Source organism: Manacus vitellinus, unplaced genomic scaffold (assembly GCF_001715985.3).
Source record: "Manacus vitellinus isolate BGI_N305 unplaced genomic scaffold, ASM171598v3 scaffold_6_pilon, whole genome shotgun sequence".
Taxonomy (NCBI): Eukaryota; Metazoa; Chordata; class Aves; order Passeriformes; family Pipridae; genus Manacus; species Manacus vitellinus.
The window spans coordinates 22,893,784-22,914,728 of NW_021940750.1; the positions used below are offsets into that span (position 1 = coordinate 22,893,784).

Below are 20,945 nucleotides of genomic sequence, written 5' to 3' on the forward strand. Positions count from 1 at the left end.
GAAGGTGATGGGTGACCTCACTAAGCTTGAGCTTCATCAGTTCAACTCAAGCTGGTTCTAGTACCAGCAATTCTGTTTTTACCTACAACAAGTGCTATTGGCAGCAGCAGACAACATGGGAAGACTAAATACTTCAGAGAACTATGTAACTTGGGTTGATGCCTGAGACAATTTACCCACTGATGCCTTTCCTAGCCATTATCATTGCTACCCCACTGTCCTTTCCTTCTCCCCAGCTCTCAAGCACACTGGAAAGCAAATCAACATAATGCATTTACAAGGGAGGACTCAGTCTCAATGGCTGGAGTCTGGAGGGATGAATGGATCAAAAAAGGCCTAAAAAGCAAGAAAACTTGTCAGCTTGCAACAGTGCCTCCCTCAGTTATCCATTTCTAGTCACTGAGTTACCCCTCTATTAGTATTGAAAATTTAGTACTAATGCTAAAGTTACTGGTCACTATTCTTGAATCACACGCAGTTCCATGTCTGCCAGACATGGTACAAATACTGTATATGCTGTCACACACATACACACACAGAGGGCAAATTCCTAGCACAACTGAAGATAAAATGCATAATTTCCCATTCCCCCTTTTTATGCCACCCCTAAATTAACAGATTAAATTTTTTGAAGAAGAATTCAAGTGAAATAAGTGTGAGAATACTTACAGGAAGGGATGCATTTAACAGTGGCACATACCAGTGCACATGACTAACAATTCACATCCTCTGTTATAACCACTGTGAACACTGAGGGTAACCACACAGGTGGTATCTTTATTTCACAAGATTAAAGATACAGTACAAAATGAATCTGTACATCTTTCTATTAACAGAATTTGTTTACACAATTATATTACATTTGACCAGCCTTTATACTGATTTTAAATACAAAATAAATTTACAAAACGCCTACAAGACCCTTTAAAGAACTGCAGCTGATAAAAACAAAGGGTTCCCCCCAATAGTCCCTATTTGCCATATGTATTTGCAGTAGTTCAAATCAAACTAAATCTTTTCAATTTAATGTTCTCTGAAACAAAAATAGAATTTCAGTTTATTGTTGCCTATGTAAAAAGAAAGCAACTTGCAAAGGTGAATGTGATCCCCCTTTATAGGCCAAAACTAGCATATAATAGGTGGAAATTAGATAATGCATAGTCTTAAAAAGTCCTTTCAAAAGCCACATTTTAAAGTTCTTCTCCAAAAAGAATAACATTTGATAGATTCTGTGTTGGTTTGCCTTTTTTTTTTTTCCTAAGAGCAGCTGACTTATGGAAGATGACTAAAAAGTGAGTAAAACTGTCTCATAAGAGTTTCATGAGGATGTTTGTATCAAAGGCTTTACCTTCTATTACATTGTCCCATTATATTTATATTGTGATGGACCATATAAAGCAAAGAAAGTTATTTCAACAGACAGCTCTGGGGCAAGTTTCAACAGAGTGATGTACTAGAATCCTGTTTTCTCAGCAATTCAGCATTTCTTTCAACCACCAAGAACAGATAGTGTCTTTGATTAATAATTTGAGACGCAGAATAATGTGTCCCTCCATATTTTCCCACAGTATTCCTACATATAGAAATCCCACCAACACTTATGGTTCTGTAGTTCCATTCTCTGAGCATGGAAAGAAGAGTATGTATCTGGGAAGGTCAAATAGGCAGGCTCTGGCCTATGTTACTACACACAAAGAATACAACTTTTCCACTCAAACCATGCTGCACACCCAGAAAGGCTTCTCTTAAATCAAGTTTCCATTCTAAAATACTCCTGCATATAAACTGTAAGACAACCTGTGTGCTACCAAAAGGGAAAAGTACTTCACTGCAGTAAACTGAGCAATCCAGCTCCTTTAGGAAATAGATGCTTGATTAACTGAGTGCACAAGATACATATTGCTTGTAAGAGTTAAATATACCTCCCTCAAAATGCAAGTTTCAGAGCAGAGTAGCAAGGGATTGTCACAAAAACTTAAGTCGTGGATTTAGAAAGTTTATTCATTTCTTTAATCCCTGAGTTAACTCACCATTACTTATGGTAAGTACCTTTTTTCTTCTACCACTGCATCCAAATGAATGTCATCTGAAAAAGTCAGTGGTAGTAATTTGGTAGAAGGGAAAAAAGCAGGAGAAAGACTTCCTTATCGCTCCTTCAAAAAGCAGTTCTTTAAAGTGAAGTAACTCGCTGATCTTCAATCATTTTCTTCTGCTGATTTCTTGGGATGTAAAAATGCATCAAATTCAGTGAAAGTCATCTATAAGACTGTCACATAGCAGCAGTGATGAGAGATTCTCATGCAAATAGGATAGAGCTTCTAGAATTTAGTTCTAATAGATCAAACAATCAAAACATTTTAATTACGCAGTAATAAAATTGTTAAACATCCTAAGAGACCAATACCAATCAACCAATGGTATTTAACTGAAAAACATTTTCCATATAATCCTTAATTTATTCATGCCAAGCTAAAAAGAGCTATTAAGTGACAGCGGCAAAAATACTTCAGAAGGAGTGTTCAGAAGTCATGGATGTCTTAGAAATGCAGCTGGGGAGTGCTGTACATTTGAGACATGACATATAAGTTCAATACTGTCCCATCTGCTAATTATGAACAAGACATTCCTCTACCACATGCTGCAAACTTCCACACTAACATGAAAGATTTGTCTTCACATAACCAGCTTAAGCATTTTGAAGTACTGAGTTCTACTTAGTACCTTTAATACTAGCCACCCATGACATTTCCACTCACAAAAGAATGGATTGCTTATCTTCTATCCCAAACTACAGATCTACTGTGCAGCAGTCTCCTTACAAATGTACCAAGTATGAAACCATACCAAAATCTCAATTCGAAATAAAATGTATTGATATGTTGTTGCCAATCTGCTGGAAAAATATTTCCATGAAAGGAAGCCTAACCTTTCAACACAACAGCTTTTGTCAGAAAGCAGCTAAAGCCTCCTCACTTGTATTTCATTCAGCTTTAAGACTACTTCTCAGAAGGTTTAATGCTAGTATAGAAGCAAATATTTAACTGTTATTGGTAAATAAGAACAGACACTTCTGCATTTCGTGCTTCTAAACCGCTCAGCCACTGCTTCCCACCCCCAATCCTGGAATTTATAGTTCAGTGAAAATTGTTACTAAGTGAAGATTCCTCTTGCAATCTTAAATCATCAGTCCACAGGTCATATTCTTTACACAAATTAAAAGGCCTTTACACTGACCTGGTGACATCAAGAAGCTATAAACCTGGTCTTCTCTCTCTTTGGATTTTCTTGTTACAAGGAGTCCTCAAGATGGCCCAGCCAGAGACATTATTGTGACTTTCTCATGTATATCAGGTATAAAAGAGATTGGCAACAGCCAGAGAATGCTGTAGCTTTGGAGTAGCATCAGTGGCATAAAGCCCATGCCCTTTTGTAGAAAGTATGCATTTTTGTGGCTTTTTTTGTAGATGCATTAAGCAGATGCATGCATGAGATACACACATATCTTTCTTGCAGTGCAAATCACTAACAGGATTGTTGAAAATTAAATACAGAACTTCCAACTCTAAAAACAAACAAAAAAGTCAGCTAACTCACTGACATTTCTTGTTCTGTCCTTTCTTCAGTGTCTGTAATAATACTGGTACTTTCTGTAATCTAGACTCAGCCTTTTTGTAAGGGCAAATTTACATAACTTAGGAACACTACTAATTTGGTTTTATGTTGTAAAATATTGCAAAATACACAGGCTCCTGAAATTCTAGAAGTATGTGAGATCTGGGCACTGTGGGGACAGTTTTCAGCTGATGAGCTTTACAGATTCCAATCTGTTCCAATCCACCTCATGGGCTACATACTGTCTGCTGAGAACTGTGTAGTCTAAGGGGAAGGAGGAAAATACTCAAAACAAAAAAGCACAAATGGAGAGTGGCATGTTTGCTGGCTCAGATCATTGATAAACTCTGTAACTACGTTAAACTATCCAAGACAGCATAAAAGACCAAAGTGTAAGAAATACGACAAAGTAATGAAATAAAACTATAGAAATACTTGGGATGCAGACCAGAATATAAGTTCATGACAGCTCCAGTCTTTTTAGAGTTTGACTATAGTTCAGCTTCTTGGACTTAAATTTGCCATAAAATTATTTATTACTTTTATAAAGGGCAACTGCTATCAAGCAGGCAAAAATCTTCCACTGCTAGCTTTCTGTCTCTTAGGAGATGAAAAGGACTCTGAATAAAGAGGAACTAGATACAGCAGGCAACATTTTTGTAGTAGCACTCTTGTGTTTCCACGAAAAAAGCAATAGTGTTATTCCATTGGCACTGAAATAACATTCAAATCAGTTTCAAAATAATTTTCTTATCCCTGAAAAAAGGCATCACTCTAAGCAGCTTTCAAACATTTTTTTTTAAACTTTTTTGCGCCTCTTTTGGGGGAGGGACTGTTGATCCAAAGTCCTAAATCACAACGAAAATTGTTCCTTTTGGAAAAATCCAGTTCTTTCACTGAGGCTTTTGTTGCTATTGCGGTGGTTGATGCTCTGGTGGTGGTTCTTGTTGAGGCACAGCTGGCCGCAGTCCTGCTGGTCTGGGAATCGCTTGGTGCTGCCTTTGTCTGTAAGCTATAATTGTTCCCAGCAGCAAGGCGATGATAGTCATAAGGTAGAGGTCCCACTCAGGCCCCAGTAGCTGGTCCATATCAATATGTGAGAATACCTCCCTCATCTAAGAAAGAAGAAGTCCACATCATCATGTCAAAGAACACGAATGGGAAGCAATTAAATTTGACTTGTAACATTTTTCAGGTACAAGTACCAGTTTTAAAACGTCAATAGCTCTTTTCCTCTCTGAAAACATAGTATCACGTCAGTGACATTTTTAACTTCCAGGAACTCAAACACCAATAAGACTAAGAGCCATGCTATATAGGATGAGCTATTTTATTTTGTGTTCTAGAGATGAAAGCTTTCAATATGTAGCTTGGTGGCTTTGACGTGAATGACACACCATTAAGCCCCAGGACACCCGGGTGGTACAATGCTGAGGTGAGGTACAGGGAAATTAAAGTGACTTACTGCTAGTTTTGACTGAAGTGCCTCTTTATCAGACCCCTTTTGCATAAGCATTAGCCAACATACACTTTATGCTTCACTACTATATCTGATGATACCACAAAGTCACTACCAATTTAAATCTGCATCAGCAGACTTAAAACTTGGAAAAGTTGTGTTGTGCATACTAGCTTTTGTGAGAGCTACATGGGTCTCAAGACTGCATTTTGTCAAACTTAGCTGAATTGCCTGAAACTTCCATAATGTTTGAATTTATTAAGTAATCCAAAGAGGCAGTAAGATGTCAGACTACAGAGAAATATTTCAGACACTATATGGAAAGAATTCACCTTCTCCAAGCAAATATTTTTTTCCAGGGCCATCACTTAAGTAGAAAGTCTGCACACCAGCTAAACTATCTAATACAAATAACATTTTTTTCCCTCACAGAGATCAAACAGAACTCTAGTGAGGTCATTACAGCTGAATATAAAATAGCACGAAAATTAGGGGTACAAAAAAATATTTCTTTTTTCCTGAACAGCAATTATGTCAGTTAAATCTGCTTAACTTTGATAGCAGATGGTCATGGATAAGAACAGTCAAACAGGTTTTGGAAATTCTCTTCAAGGAGAGAGCAGCACAGAAGAAGACTGGCTGTGCATGTTTCAATTTCACACAGTTACATAAATAAGAACTAGGAATATCAGCTTCAGTTACATTCTTAATATCCAACAACAAAAAACACATCTCTCTGAAGTTTACAGAAGGCTCGAGTAAGACTTCTACTTAAGTAAAATTACAGCTCAAGCTTTTTTCTAAAATGGAAAAAACACATTTGCTGTTTTCTTTTAATTCTGGGTTACTTACATTGATTTCTCGTACATACTGCAAGGAATAAATCACTCCAAGCTTGCAAAGTGCTAGGAACACTGGAACCTGTGCATCTGGGCTTGCTTCAGCTGCCATGTCATAAAATCGCTTTGCAAGATGAATATCCTAAGGTTAAGAAAATTCAAAGCTCAGTTTTGAAGAACTTGAAAAATTAACCATTTTTTTTAATAAGGGATGTTTACCTTTGAATAGACAAGTAAAAGGAAGCTTAAATTTGAGGATGAAGCTATTGTAACTCATACCAGAATTGAAGCTCAGAGATTAGTAATAACGTATTCAATCTATTCACTGTAAACAAGGGCAAATATTTAAGTAACCTTACTATACTCTAACATCTACAACACCACACCAGACATGAAAGACTGAGAAAACCCAAGTCCCAGAGGAGTATGCAGCAGCATTTCCTCTCAGTTATACTACAGTATGTCTGCTGCATAGTGCAGCCTCTAACCATTTCTGCACATACACACAAATTAGATTTTACTCCTTATCCAAAATGCACACAACTTGCATTAGTGAGGGCAGCAAAAGCATGAGCACAGAGAGCAACTTTAGGAAGAGCTTAAATTAGTGTTCTTTTCTGTGGCAGTTGAAACAAGGTGGTGACTGTAACAGGAACAGAGGATACGTGTAACTGAATAGTTTAACTTTTTGTGTTTGGTGTTTTTTTGGTTCTGCTTCAGACACATACTATGCAATGTTAGGATACCTGGATACAAACTGTCTATGTTCACCCACTACTGTGAAGGACAGGCCAGTGGAAGACTTACCTCTGAAAGTGTTCCAAGTTGGACACATAAAGTAAGAGAAATCTCCAGGACTTGATGCCACATGTTCATTTTATAATTTTATCTTGATTGTGATTACCATAAAGATTTTCTGCTCATTGATACAGCAAAGCTTAATTCCATAACACTTGTGGAAATCACAGTATGAAAATTCACACATAATGTGAATGTGATGTAGTAATTCATGTTTAGTATTTTAATTCAACAGAACAACTCACTGGGCCTGGAGAGTCTATCTTATGTATAACTACTTAAAAGAGATTCCTTATCTCCTTTGTACTGTGGTAGTAGTGGTGGTGTAAAAGCAGATCCTAAATTATGGCTCATTTTCATTTCTAATCACTTCATTCTGCTTAGGCACTTAGTTATTCACTTCTACTTGACAGAAAAGCGACAACTGTAGAAGCCTGAGCTATAAAAGCACACAAATAGCACTGAAACACCATGCCAAATCTTAAGAGAAGACTGTAAGAAAATTAACTCATTTTTGAGCAGTATATGGAATTAGTCTTCATTTTGACATGTAGCCTCAGGCATCGGACAACATTAAATCTACGAAGAGTGTCTAAGTGTACGTGTGTGAGATTTCTGAACAGGCTTAATATTTGGTATTGAACCTGGTACGAGTTTGAAAACCATCTATGTACAGGAAGTGTAGCATAATATCCTATATGTAAGAAAGACTAGTTTTTCAATAAGACAGAATAAGGTAAAAGCTGTTTGGTGAAAAAAGGAAACCCAAAACCACATTAAGAAATACCATATTTATACAGGATCATCCAGAACTAACAGCGGCCTGAATTCAAGTTGTGCAGGCCACGTTATTGCAACATCCTCCCTAACTCTGGAGTATTTGCAATCTTAATGACATGGATATAGGTGAGGGGAGATTTGAAGTATACATCCCTTTCTTCAAAACACTAAATCCCCAATGTTGTTAGATACAATTGTGCTAAAATGTTTATATGTTCCTTCCAGAGGCCTCTAGTAGAAGAATACTTCAGTGGTAGACATCCTGCTACATCAGGAAACACGATTTTAACTCTCAGTCATTACAGCTGTGCTCAAAATTCAGCCATTTCCATTCTGGGAAAGGAAAGTCAAATATTCTTCTGCTTCATGCAAAAGTCAGTCTTAGCCTTTTTCAGAATATCCTAGCCCAGTCCTAACCTTATCTACTCAGTCCATTCTCTCACTTTACAGTTGTAAAGTTTTAGAACACAGCAAAGACATTGCATATCCAAAATTAAGACTGGTTTTATACATGTAATTTCCTTGCTTAGACATTCTCAGTGCTCCTTTCCCATACTTATACTAACTATCCCTATTTCCCTTGCAGTTCAACTCTTCATTCCATGGTGATCTGTAGGAGAGAATATTATTCCTCTGCATAAAGCAAGGCTACATATGCTTATCATGAGCCCCTGTGCATTCATTTCAGCTCTGTATGTAGACATCTTCGCTTCAGGTTGGAGAATACTCTGTGCAAATGACAGCATTAGGACTCATTTTTCTCATGCTGAACATGAGGTAATAACATTTTCAAACTTTTTATTACTTACTCTAAATTGGGTTGCATTCAAGGCAGAAGCAAAATACAAAAGTCCATGTCTGAAAAGATTTTTTTAAAAAGACAACTTCCAATTTTAGCACAGTTGCTTTTAGTTGCTGGCTAATTTTCAGAAGTTAACTTTACTTTTGAGGGCTCAGTTAAAAAGAGAAAACAGTCCTAAAATAAAATTTGAAAATAAACTTGAGGAAGAATGTAGTATATTGTATCACCACTTCTACATCTAGATTATTAAGCATTTTTCAAATGTTGATTGCTTGTTGCTGCCAAAGTAACAATACTGACCTAAGACTTGCTCTTCATTGTTCTGACTTTTGCCAAGAATTTAGGGGAAAAGAAGCAAAAACTGGTCTTTTAATAGACCAACAGAATAATTAAAAGGTGCATACCTAGACAAAAGCCAAAGGTTGAAGCTTACTGAAAATAAGGAAAATTAAGCTATTTCTTACACTTTCAGGTCAAATTACTATTAAATTTGTACATTAATTGCATGAATTCATCATACCTTAAGGTAAAGTAGGCTGCTCAAAATTAGTATGCAATTGCTAATTACATTATTTTGAAACATACAGAAACATGTTGCTCTGGATTCCGTAAGTTAATTAACTCATATAATACACCATAGGCTTCCCAGGAGAACAGATAGACTGTCTTCTTCAGGCAATGTAGCTGCCTGACTTGAAAAACCACAGCTAAAAATCACATCATTGGTGGTGTTTATGGTTTGTTACCTTGTTTTCAAAATGTCATGATACAGGAAACAATTTATCCAGTGTTTCAGAGGATGAGAATAATCCCGTGCTAAAATACTTTTAGGCTGGAGTTGATTTGCATTCATTTCACTACACTTCAAAGTCTTGAAAGCATTACTCAGGCATATGGTACTCTTTTTGCCAATATTTACAATTTTGGGCTAATGTTTTTCCCCGTCTACATACCATTTCCTCACACATTTAACTGTGAAGTGGATATACTCATCTATTTCTCATTGGTGAATGTATTGGGAGGCATACTAATTCCCACTAAATGGTTATATAGTAACCAAAGCCCAGTAGTGGTTAGGGACTTAATCTTAGTAAATATACTCTAATAAAGCAGACTATCAGGGTACATTTTACTCACCTGCTTGATGCCCAATCCCTTCTCATGCATGTAGCCCAGATTAAACATTGCTTGAGCACTGTGCTGCTGTTCTGATGCCAGCCGATAGTGAATAAATGCAGTTTCATAGTCAACATCAGTACCAAACCCATAAAAATGGTAATCTCCAAGTTTAATTCTTGCAACAGTATATCCTATAAATCAAAAAAAAACAAAAAAAAGATAAAATAGCTAGGCAAAGAAACACTTTTGGTTTCCTATGAAGATGCAATAGGGGCTTTAGTATTACTTTCCACAGTTTGCATAAACTGTTTATCTTTTCCCCTTCTCACACAAACAGCTCTTTTTTTTTAATTAGGTTTAGCTAAACAAAACACAACCAATTTCTATTTGCAGATAACACCTTTTCCTAGTAATCCTACACCATAACGTTGTTCAGTTATAGTCACTTATTACAGAAAAACTTTTTGTTTGCTACATGACCATTAAAGGTTTCAACTTTGTTTTTAAAACAGAGTCACTGAAAACTTTAAACACAGTGCCTCATCATCATTTGATAATTGAATCCTTAACCATTCCATCCTCTCAACTTAACTTTCTGCTAAAAGCCATGAAACTCTGAAAATTAGGCTCCATTTGCATGATACGCTTAATCTCTGACATGAAAAACTAGTAGACAGACAACAGTGCAACAGATGCACTCACATGAAAACTAGAGACCTCAAGATATTTAATCATTCAGTTTAGTTTTGCTTATTTTAGGATAGGATCACAAGCACCACAGTTTAAACTTGTGTTGCTTGGACATCAAGACTGCATTCTTCATTACTAAACTTTGCTTACTTTGAATAGGAAACTGTGTTTCTTAGAATTGATGACAAGTAACAAAGTAGTCTTTAGGATTTTGCATCTCTTTTTCTTTCCAAGCAGGTATTTTTAGAAAAGTCAGTGTAAACATTCCTAATTCTGTTTAATACTGTTCTATAATTCCATATGGAATGGCAAAAGAAATATATATTTGTGTTTTAGTACTTTTAATCTTCAGAATCACAGAAAGGCTCCAACTTGCAATCATATTGCAATGACACTAAAGCTGACAATGGAGCAAAAACACCAACTACACTATACGGAATACAACTTTTGTTGAACAGAAGGAGGTAAGCTCTTCCTCCTTCCATGTTTCATAAAAAACCATGAAATCAGACATCAATGACTCTACTAAACTTTCCTGTCTGACCATTTGGGAGGCACTCTGGCCATCACACTCCCCCCACCACAGACTGTTAGGCCCTTTGTAGTGGATGGGTACCCTGCCTGACTCCCTATTCATGCCACTCTCCCACAGTCACAAGCTTTCCTTACTGGCTTGACTCCAGGTTTCCCAAAACAGAGTCTCAGATGCCTGAATCCTTTAAACAATTTAATAAGGGCACAGTAACACAAAAAGCAGCTCTGGTGCCTCCAGAAGGAACCCTCAATAAAGGAATCCCTGAGCTTTTATACCCTCACAGTCTGGGATCATGTCTCCTGCTGTGTCTCTGCTGTGTCAGGTCCCCTGTCTGGTGCCACAGGTACCCATGCCCTTTGTTGTGCAAAGGGTTGGCAGTTCATGGTCCCTTGCCTCAGGCTCCCACCACCTAGAGCTCAATTTGCAGCTTGAACTGCAGCTGTACACTGAGCTACCTGCACAGAATGTATTCCTCAAGATAAAAATGAACTGATTCGAATTGTGAGGTACAGACATACCTTGAGAAGCTGCTCTATTCCAGTGAAGCAAAGCTCGAGGATAGGTTTCATTTTCTCCTACTATGCTAGCTTCTTCTAGCGAAGAAATAATTCAGTTAAATAGGATCATGGTATATGAACACACAACCACAAAATAACCCTCATGCTTATAATTCAGTCTGCTGAAATAAATTAAAAACTTGAAGTAGTCTGTGTTAGAGCATAAACAAGATTAATCTGAAATTTATAAAAAATGCCTTTCATTCATATGGCCTTTCCATTTATCTGCCCACACAAGAGCTAGGAACAAACGATATAATTTCATCTATGGCTTACCACGTGCCTCTCCCATCCCTGTTGATACATACTTGAGGAATGACAGAAGATGCAAGTCTCAAGAGCACATAATTTGCACTTTGAAAAAGCTGCACTCAAATACAAGGCTAAAGTATAATCTATTTTAGTTTGGCCATCAAAAACCCAGGACTAGTCAGTAAAACAAAGGCTTAAACTCATTACCCAGCCACAGACTGCATGTTTTACACAGCAGTGCTTCTGCTACTTCAGAAGTTGTCCATGTCCTAATTTGAGCTGTCCTGAACTGTCAGAGTTCAGACAGTTCAAAGGATTTAGAACGTTAACTTCTACTGTAATTATGGTTTCAGCTGTACTATCTCACAGTTGACACACAGATTTTCTGCATAAAGCGTAGTAAATAATTTTAAATCAATCCCCAGTTGAGATGCAGATATATCTGAGTAATGACAATCAGAGTTTTAACCCAGGGAAAAGTGCTATTTCTTTGCAGGAATGCACTCTCAGCCAAGACTGTCATTACTGTAGATGATTCCCTCAGGCACCTTTGAAAAACATTACCTGAAAATGAAGCTGTTAGGTTAGTGTATCAGCCACCAATAGCTTTCTGTATAAGATGTAAAGCTGGTAATGATACCTAGATTTGATATTGAGAAAGTTTAAAATACTGAGTCTTGCAATTTCTAGAAAGAATTGTCACTTGTACTTCCACTGTTTCTCTAACACTTCAAACTTTAATAAAACCAAGCTCTAGACATCTAGTTCCAGTAAGAGACATGGGACAAGTTTTTTTCAAATCTAACAGAACCAACTGTCCAGCTCTTTATCCCTACTACACGGGCACTATGAGTAAAGTTACAAAAAAAGAAAGTGCTGAAAAAAGATTTAAGAGAAAGAACAAAGAACACTGAGACTTTAATGCATAGTGCAGGCCAAAGGTAAACCTAATGCAATTCCTACTTTTAAGGATGTGTTTAGGAAGTCCAGGGAAGAGAATATTCAGCACTGTGCAAGTTTCTAAAGATTCTCTCCCTATGCCATTTTAAAATCCCTAAGTCAGAAACTAAGTGTATTCTAATTTTTAGGCCAGAAAGTTATCCTTAGAGGTGAAAGTGAAAACTGACTGCTTTCCAGTGTGAAGAGTGGGAAAGAAGACAAGAGTTTCACTGAAGTTCTAACTGAACAAGAGCTATGTAATTGTATCTTCAAGCATTCTAGCGTTCTACTAAATGGGTTACTGCAGACCAACCCCAAAAAAACTTTTACAGTACAAATTCAGATCCTTACTCTGATCAAGTATGAAAGCAGCATTGCTTTGAGCAACTTCGTAGCCTTGTTCTGCCAGAAGAAGATACTGAACCACCGCAGAATTTGAATCACCATCTTTGTAGCTGTTGTAGGCAGTCATCAGTCTTTCAGACCAACGCCCCCGTTCACATACATTCTTAAACAACTGCGGAGGAAAAAGGAAGGGGGAGGATATTGGTTGTCAGGAACTTCAAAAATTTAGTTTTTGCAAGAAGTAAACCTTTAGCATTCTGATGCCTGTTCAAAATATTTATATTTCACAGGACAAATGTGACAGACAAACTCAGCTGCTTCAGACAGGCTTACTTTAAGGTACAAGTTACTAACAAATACGTCAGGATTAAAATGCTTACTCAGAATTATTCTTTAATATGTTAGCTTTTTTGTTACATTTAAATTCAGGTCTAAATGAAGAATTTGGTACTTATAAAATACTGATGCTTGCTTTGTATTACATTCTTTTGATTTTCTTTGAAGTTAATAAAGCAGATACAAACGTGACACATCAACATAAATAAAGACTTTTCTCATGAAATATAAAGGAGTCTGCTAATGTATCACTTTGCTTTTTGATAGTCTTAACTCTACAGTAACTGGTGGAATTTAGCTAAGAAAAATGTCCTATATAAACTGATGTGGTTATAGCCAATTTTTTGCAAATCAGTATTATCTGACCTTTACAAATGGATGACCTTACCTCAACAGCAGTATGGCAGGATCGCATCACTCCAGTGCCAGTAGCATGCATCTGAGCCAGGTTATAAAAAGCCAGAATGTGGCCACCCTGGGAGGCCAAGTTAAAATATTTCAAAGCTTGTTTATAGTCTTTCTTGACTCCAATGCCATCTAAGAGAAAGAATACGTAATTGCTATTTATTTCTCTTGAAAAGTAGTTGTATGAAATACAGTACTTACTCTTTAAAATTACTCAAGAAAAGCATTGTGAAAGCATTAGGAAAAGGCAGAAGAAATACAAATTCAATGCAGTAAGCCCGTTCTATATGCAGTATGTGCACACTTGTAATGCCACCTAGTGAACAGTGACTGAAAGGGCAGGTGCTTAGACCTGGTAAATTGTTTTGATGCCACTTACTGTAATACATGGAACCTAGCTGAAGTTGTCCATCAACCCATCCCTGTTCTGCAGCCTTCTGGAAATACTTCAGTGCTAGCTCATAGTTCTGCAGGAAGATATGGTCCAGTCATTAGAGCTTTGCAATACACCACAGTTTAAGAGATAAAATATGCATGTGCACATGTGTAGGGACTGATCTATATAACAGAAAAATGACAGCAAGATATTCTAGTGAAAATATTCACCTGGTCGAAATTTGGAAAGAAAAAATGAAACAGACTACAATGATATCAGCATGTCTTAAGTCTGTAGCTATCTCAAGGCTGGCATCCATATCCAGCATTGCTATGAACAGTTATGCTTAGCAGAACAGAAGCTCTGCTCTGTTTCTAGAACAATTATTTAATTTATTTCCTCAACTTTGGGCTAATTCAACTTTTGACTATCTGTTTGCATAGTTAAATATAAAACATTTGACAAGAAACCTTGTGGGAGATGCAATAAAGCAAATGAACTAATTAAAAGTTTCAAAGTGTTCCTCCACTCCCACAAGAGACACAAAATGGGGACCGTTAGTATTTCTTTCACAAGAAAATTAGAGACAAGTTCAAATCTCCTGCCAAAATGTACACCGTTATGCATTTCTAATAACTTAAGCAACATTTTCAAACTTATGAGAAGGAACTGAGCGTGCTTTGTAGCTGCTAATTCCATAGTGCATTTTTTTTTATATTACAGATTTCCTCAAGGAGTTTTCAGAGTAACAGAAATCTTCACAATTAAGCCTTCTACAGCATTTCCCTCCAGAGAAAAAGTTTGTTGATAACAAAAAGTCACACAATCACCTATGATTAGAGAGATGAGTGTCAAAAGCTTACCACTGGAACACCTCTTCCATAGAGGTAAGCCATTCCTAGTCCACTCTGTCCAACTGGATTACCCTGAAAACACAGAAAAACACTTCTGCAAAGAAAGGCAAAACCTACAGCTGAAATATTTCAAAACTGGTATGTTTTAAACATCACTAAAACATATAAGCACTCAAGACAGATTTGTCTTGTATCTTTGCTCCTAGTAACAGCTATTTAGGAAGGAAACAGCATATATGGTAAACTTTATTCAAGAACTACACGACTGACAGGGAAAAAAAATTCAGTACTACTTATGAAAGTCTACTGTGCACTTTTACCATGTCACACAAGATGCAGAACTCATACCCATAGAAAGATGGGCCATTAATAGCTTAGTCATCTTTAGTTTTTTCAAGTTTGAAATGTTTTGGATGCTATGGAAGCTCCCAAAACAACTCTAGGAACTCCAAGAATCTGCCTTAAGGGCAGACTGTTGGCTGTCCTGTGGGCTGCATTACTAACCACTGCCCCTGCAAAAGAATGCATCATGGCATTCCTTCAGAGCCAAAACAATCAATGGGGCACATCAGAAACCTTCAGTGAATGTAGGAAATGAGCAGTGAGAGATCCTTACTTTAGGACAGAGATGTGGAACAACATTCTAATTGTGAAATATAAGAACCACGAAGGCAATTATCTTGCAACAGTCCCTTCAAAACTTAATACACTGTTTCATGTGCTAAACATTTATTTTAATATTAATAAACATTATTATTAATAATTATTAATAGTCAGAATTAAATATATCATAATAAATTATAATCAAGTAGTGTATAATTAATAATAATAATATTAATAGATATTATCTGTTTACAAAAAATAAGCCAAAAAAATCGTATCAGTGCACTGTAAATTTCTGCAACAACTTTAGATTAACAGAAACTAGAATTTCCCGGAACTTCAGACTACTTAGGTGACAATATTTTATACTGATGTAATAGACTCTACTCATAAAAGTTAGACTCCTTATGCCGAACATAGCTTCATGAAACATTATGGCCAGAACTGGAGGTGGTTTTTGACATCTTAGAGAAGCAAGGTCTAATTATGGGCTAATCTGGGAGAAGGCGTGCACACATGGAAGGGCACATAAAGAAGCATTTGCAGCATTTTGAAGATAATCAACTTCTTAGTGTGCATGCTGTATTTCTAGCTTAGAGATAATCATACCATATCAGCAGCTTTCTTGAAATACTGAAGAGCTGTTTCATTGCTCTGAGGTACAACATCACTTCCTTCTGAGTACATCTGAAAGAGAAAAGCATTATTGAAGAACAGCTGAAGAAATCAATTTAGCATGAAGATCATGAAGCATCTTCACCTTGCATATGAGAGGGAGTCTATTGTACTTACAATATTCTAACTACTGCATTAGTGAATAATCATTAAAGAACTTGGCCAGAAGCAGAAAATACATCTCTCTGCTATAAAATTTAGATTCAGAGGGTTTAACTTTCTAATGGAGAATGAACTGCCCATAAAATTAAACAGTTTTCATGGCAATACTCCTCATTTTCAATTTCTACTAATCTGCAGTGAAGAACACAATCAGGCAAAAATCTCGAGAGCAGTGGAAGTCTAACGATATTGGCAGTCAAAATACTTTGTGAAAACAAAGTAAAAATTGGTTACTAAACAGTTCATTTCATTAGACACAAAACACTCGAGCAGTAGAGAAAGCAGGAACTGCATTTTCCTCTGTCAGGTGCCTTGAACAGCACATTATACTATTTTTTGCAGGCTCTAAGGACATGAATTTTGCATTATCTACTGCAGGGACAGCCTGAAAATGATGAGGTAGAGCTAGTGCTTATTGCAGCCTAACCTTAGAGAGTATTCAAATGGAGTAATAAGGATTTAGCTCCTCACAGGCTGAAGGTAGTCTGCAACCCAGATCTCAGACCAGTGACCTAAATACTTTTCTAAGCAGTAACACATTATCATCACCACAGGCAGCTAGCCAATCACGTTTTAGATTACAAATCATATAATGGCTTGGGTTAAAGATCATCTAGTTCCAACTCCCATGCCATGGGATGTTAGTCACTAGATCAGGTTGCTCAGGGCCCCATCCAACCTGGCCTTGAACACTTCCAGGGATGGGACATACACAACTTCTCTGCGTAACCTGTTCCAGTGCCTCATCATTCCTTGAATAAAGAACTGCCTAATATCTAATGCAAACCTCTCCTCATTTACTTTAAAACCATTCCCCATTGTCCTATCACAATCTGTCTTGCAAAACATCACTCTCCCTCTTTTTTATAAGCCCCCTTTAAAGCATTGGAAGACGGCACTGAGATCTCCCTGGAGCCTTCTCTTCTCCAGGCTGAACAAGCCCAGCTCTTTCAGCCTGTCTTCATAGGAGAGGTGCTCCATCCCTCTGATCATCTTGATGGTCCTCCTCTGGACTCACTCCAATGGGTCCATGTCTTCCCTGTGCCTCCCTTGACTTTCTGCGATGCTGCTTTTGATGCAGCCCAGGATGCTGTTTGCCTTCTGGGCTGCAAGTGCACGCTGTTGGCAGGTGTCCAGCTTTTCACCCATGAGAACCTCCAAGTCCTTCTCTGCAGGGCTGCTCTCAATGACTTCTCCTAGTCTGTGCTCGTCTGGGATTGCCCTGACACAGGTACAGCACCTTGCACTTGGATTTGTCATACTTCATGGGATTCTCACAGGCCCACTTTTCCAGTTTGTTCAGGTCTCTCTGGATGGCATCCCATCCTTCTGTTGTGTCAACTGCACAGCTCAGCTTGGTGTCATCTGCAAACAACCCTCTGGTTGCACCCAACCAGCCAATTCCTTATTCACTAAATATTCCACCCTTCAAATCCATGTCTCATCCAATAAGGATGTTGTGTGGGACCATGTAAAAGGCCTTACGAAAGTGTAGGCAGGTGACATCAGTCACTCTTCCCTTGTTGTCATTCCATCACAGAAGGCAACCACATTGCTCAGGCATGATTTGCCCTCGGAAAAAGAGTCCTTAAATCTGAGAAAACTGAAATAATGGCCCACCTTGCAGATAGATTCAGGTTTTAGTCAGAGTAAGTGCAGACCTATTGGCAATTCTGACTCAGATGCCTCAGTTCTCTCCACAGTGTAACAATGTCCTTCCCTTTTCCTTTGTCAGCTTAGTATTTCCTACTGGGCAAAATCTGGAGAAACCTAGCTTTTTCCCCGCATACTGTTTGGAAAAGAATAGGAGCCTATTCAAAGGCACACTACTCCACAGAAAAAGGACATTTAGGTACTTAATTATTTGATTTTTAAAAACCACTCTAGTTCAAGCACTATTTAGAGAAAAACAAAAGTTCCTGAAGCGAAGGAAAATTTAGTCTAGACACGCAGTCTGCTATAACACTCAAATCTTGCAGGAAAACTCAAAACAGTAGCAAAATAGAAATACTTAGATTCCAGCATTCAAGTTTTAGACTGCCTGATATCAGAAAGTGGGAAAGATTTGCTTTTTTTTCATTGGAAGGCAGTCAATGTTTTTACTTTTGAGAGCATTTATATCTTACCTTCCCTAGAAAAGCCATAGCATGTGAATTGCCAGCATTAGCTGCTTGATTGAAGTACTCAAATGCTCGCTGTAGAGAAGAAAACAAGTATTTTAGCCACCATGACTATGATTTGAGAATCTTTTCTTACAAATGGAGGAGAAGCAGGTAGGTTGTTTGCCAACTTACCAAGTTCTTCTGGGGATTAAAGTTATCAATTCCACCTAGTTTAATAAATGTAACAGGGTTCCCCACTTATACAATCGGAATATTGAGCAGCAATCCTTCTCAACAGTGTATTCCAAAAAGCAGAAGAAAAAAATCCCCAAAGTACAACTGCTACTATGCATAAGCTACATAGGTAAATCTTTCTTTTTGTACCTCCAAGCTATGTTTAGAATAGGAGAGATTTGCCAGTTCCTATTCCACTTTTACACAGAATTTGGTTTTACTCATTTTGACCACTCGCTTTCATCTCTGAACCCTTCTGAAGCAGTCATTTTGAGGTATTTTAAATGTGATGACCATTAAATCATTTCTGTTAAATAATTACTGCATGAAATAATCCTCAGGACTGCACATCCTCAGCTCTCCATTTTTTTGACACATACTCAAGAAGAGGTTAGCTATTTTAACTTCTATAAGCAATAGCCAGGTTGGCTTATGTCAGCAGAAGTTCTATTTTCTATGCATACTTAATATCTTCAGTATTGAAAGCTGCATGGTTTCATCTACAGAAGAAAAAGCCACATAAACTAGACTATCATCACTAATGCATGCCCAGCACATCATGAAGATTCTACCCCATGTACAAAAGCTCAGTCAGTTTCCAGTACTACTTAATGAAAACACAGTTTTTGGTTTTGACTTTCTCATTTCTAAGGTGATTAGTCTTAAACTAATTATGTAAGAAAATCAGTTCCATCTAATAGTTACATAAAAATTAAGTTTTATTGAACAAGGCTATTGAAATCATTATATACCTTACAGTGGCACTTATACACTTTTGCTTCACTGTTGTCTCAGTTATACTTTCTCACCCTCTGCCAAGTGTCATATGCACCAGAGATATACAGAAAAGGTACCTGATGGTTTTGCTCTACTCCTCTTCCTCCGTGCAAGTGCAATTGTCCAAGGCCAACCTAAAAATAAATTTTACATTGCAAGTTAGTCACTTTTCCCTAGGGACTTTCTTTTTCTAGTAATACAGATACCAGTGAGCTAATAACACGCACAAAGGCAGACCATATCAGAGTTAAAGATGCCACAAAGTTTGAAGGAACAGATTTGCTTCAATAACTACAGTACCTATTTTTTCACATTAGCCTAAGTGGAAATTTATCCTAGATAGAAGTGACATGACTGTCCTTGATGCAAAATAACAACTGTTCATTTGAATCCTGTCTCCCTAAGTCTGAAATCATATATGACCAGGTTGGATTGTGACACTCAGACTATATTAGCATCCTCCCCTCCTGCACTGTGTGTAGAAGAGGTTCAGTCTGCAGCATGCAGAACTCATGTAAGAGCAGAAGCAGTGAGAAACTGAGATCCACAGACAGGGCTAGTTTTTTGATAAATCCTTCTTCCACAACAGCTAAAGCTATCCTTGAAAAAGTCTGGCTGGTTGCTAGTGAAAGCCAAGACCTCTTTCCTAAGATACTAAAGTTGTAACTTTGGTCTTATTTTGAGAGAAAATTTGCATTTTCTGTCCAAGTTCTACCTTAAACACACTAAAATATGTCTCTTCACATAAAAGCTAATTGGAAAAGAGCAAAGAGGTTGATTTAGGGGGAAGAGAACCCTAAAGCTCCAATGTTTTTCTGTATTTCATAAAGCTCTTCCTGTAATTCTTGAAAATGTCTGCATGCCATCAGGTGAACTTAATCTTACCTGAGCTTGTACATCTCCTTTCTCAGCTAAAAACTGGTAATACTGGATCAAGTCTTCTTCTAGCATGCCACTTGCCATTCCTGGATTTTCTACTTCATCTGCTAAGCGAATTCGCTGAACCACTGTGCCACCAGTCAAAGAAATGTCACTAGCAACTGGAAAACAGATAAGTTTTCAGACAGTTTTGTTCCATACAGAAATTACACCACAACTTAGTAAAACCAGATCTCTACAGAGTTTCAATTTGTTACTCAGAGAGAATGAATTACTTTGACACCCTCTAATAATTAAAGACATTTTAACAGAGATAAAAATAGCATATTGTGATTCAGAGCCAAAATGGATAACTTGTTTAATAGCAGGAATTCTCTGCATTTATATTATTAATGTTGACAGTACTTCTAGTATCTTCTAGCTGAGTAATGCAGAAATACATACAAAGTCAAGAATGTTATCCTAGTAAAAGGTCTTTACCGTGATTAGCTACAAGTCGGTAGTGAGTGAGAGCAGATTCACAACTCTGAAGGACTCCTATCCCAGCCCAGTACCGGTAACCCTGGAAAGGAAAATATCCAAATATGGGACTATCAGTTATTTGAGAACATACTGCTTGTCAGGTTACAAATTTTTTTCACGTTACTTGAGCAAGATTTAACAAGACAACATGCAGGACAAAGGCCACAAGTCCATTGTATTTGCATTAAAAGCAACTGACTTGACACCATTAAAGGTTAAGTGTAGCAAATATACTTGAGATATTACTCAAGAAAAAGCAAATAAGCAGAATGACACTTTAGGGTGAACACCTA

General features: G+C 37.3%; 1 protein-coding gene across 2 annotated transcripts in view; it reads right to left on the reverse strand.

Annotated features, from left to right (window-relative positions):
- Positions 1-757: 757 nt before the first annotated feature.
- The window catches only part of SEL1L (SEL1L adaptor subunit of ERAD E3 ubiquitin ligase), a 29,779-nt gene continuing 9,591 nt past the window's right edge, over positions 758-20,945 (reverse strand). Inside the window, exons 8-20 of one of the 2 annotated variants that reach the window (XM_018082662.2) lie at positions 20,611-20,692; positions 20,137-20,291; positions 19,329-19,385; positions 18,265-18,333; positions 15,911-15,988; positions 14,708-14,770; positions 13,848-13,935; positions 13,452-13,600; positions 12,734-12,899; positions 11,153-11,224; positions 9,428-9,600; positions 5,924-6,052; positions 758-4,727 (exon numbers count right to left, since the gene is read on the reverse strand). In XM_018082662.2, the coding sequence (XP_017938151.1) occupies positions 4,524-4,727; positions 5,924-6,052; positions 9,428-9,600; positions 11,153-11,224; positions 12,734-12,899; positions 13,452-13,600; positions 13,848-13,935; positions 14,708-14,770; positions 15,911-15,988; positions 18,265-18,333; positions 19,329-19,385; positions 20,137-20,291; positions 20,611-20,692 (1,485 nt within the window). In that variant the 3' untranslated portion in view covers positions 758-4,523. Of the gene's footprint in view, positions 4,728-5,923; positions 6,053-9,427; positions 9,601-11,152; positions 11,228-12,733; positions 12,900-13,451; positions 13,601-13,847; positions 13,936-14,707; positions 14,771-15,910; positions 15,989-18,264; positions 18,334-19,328; positions 19,386-20,136; positions 20,292-20,610; positions 20,693-20,945 lie in introns of both variants that reach the window. The other variant, XM_018082661.2, reaches the window with a different exon arrangement.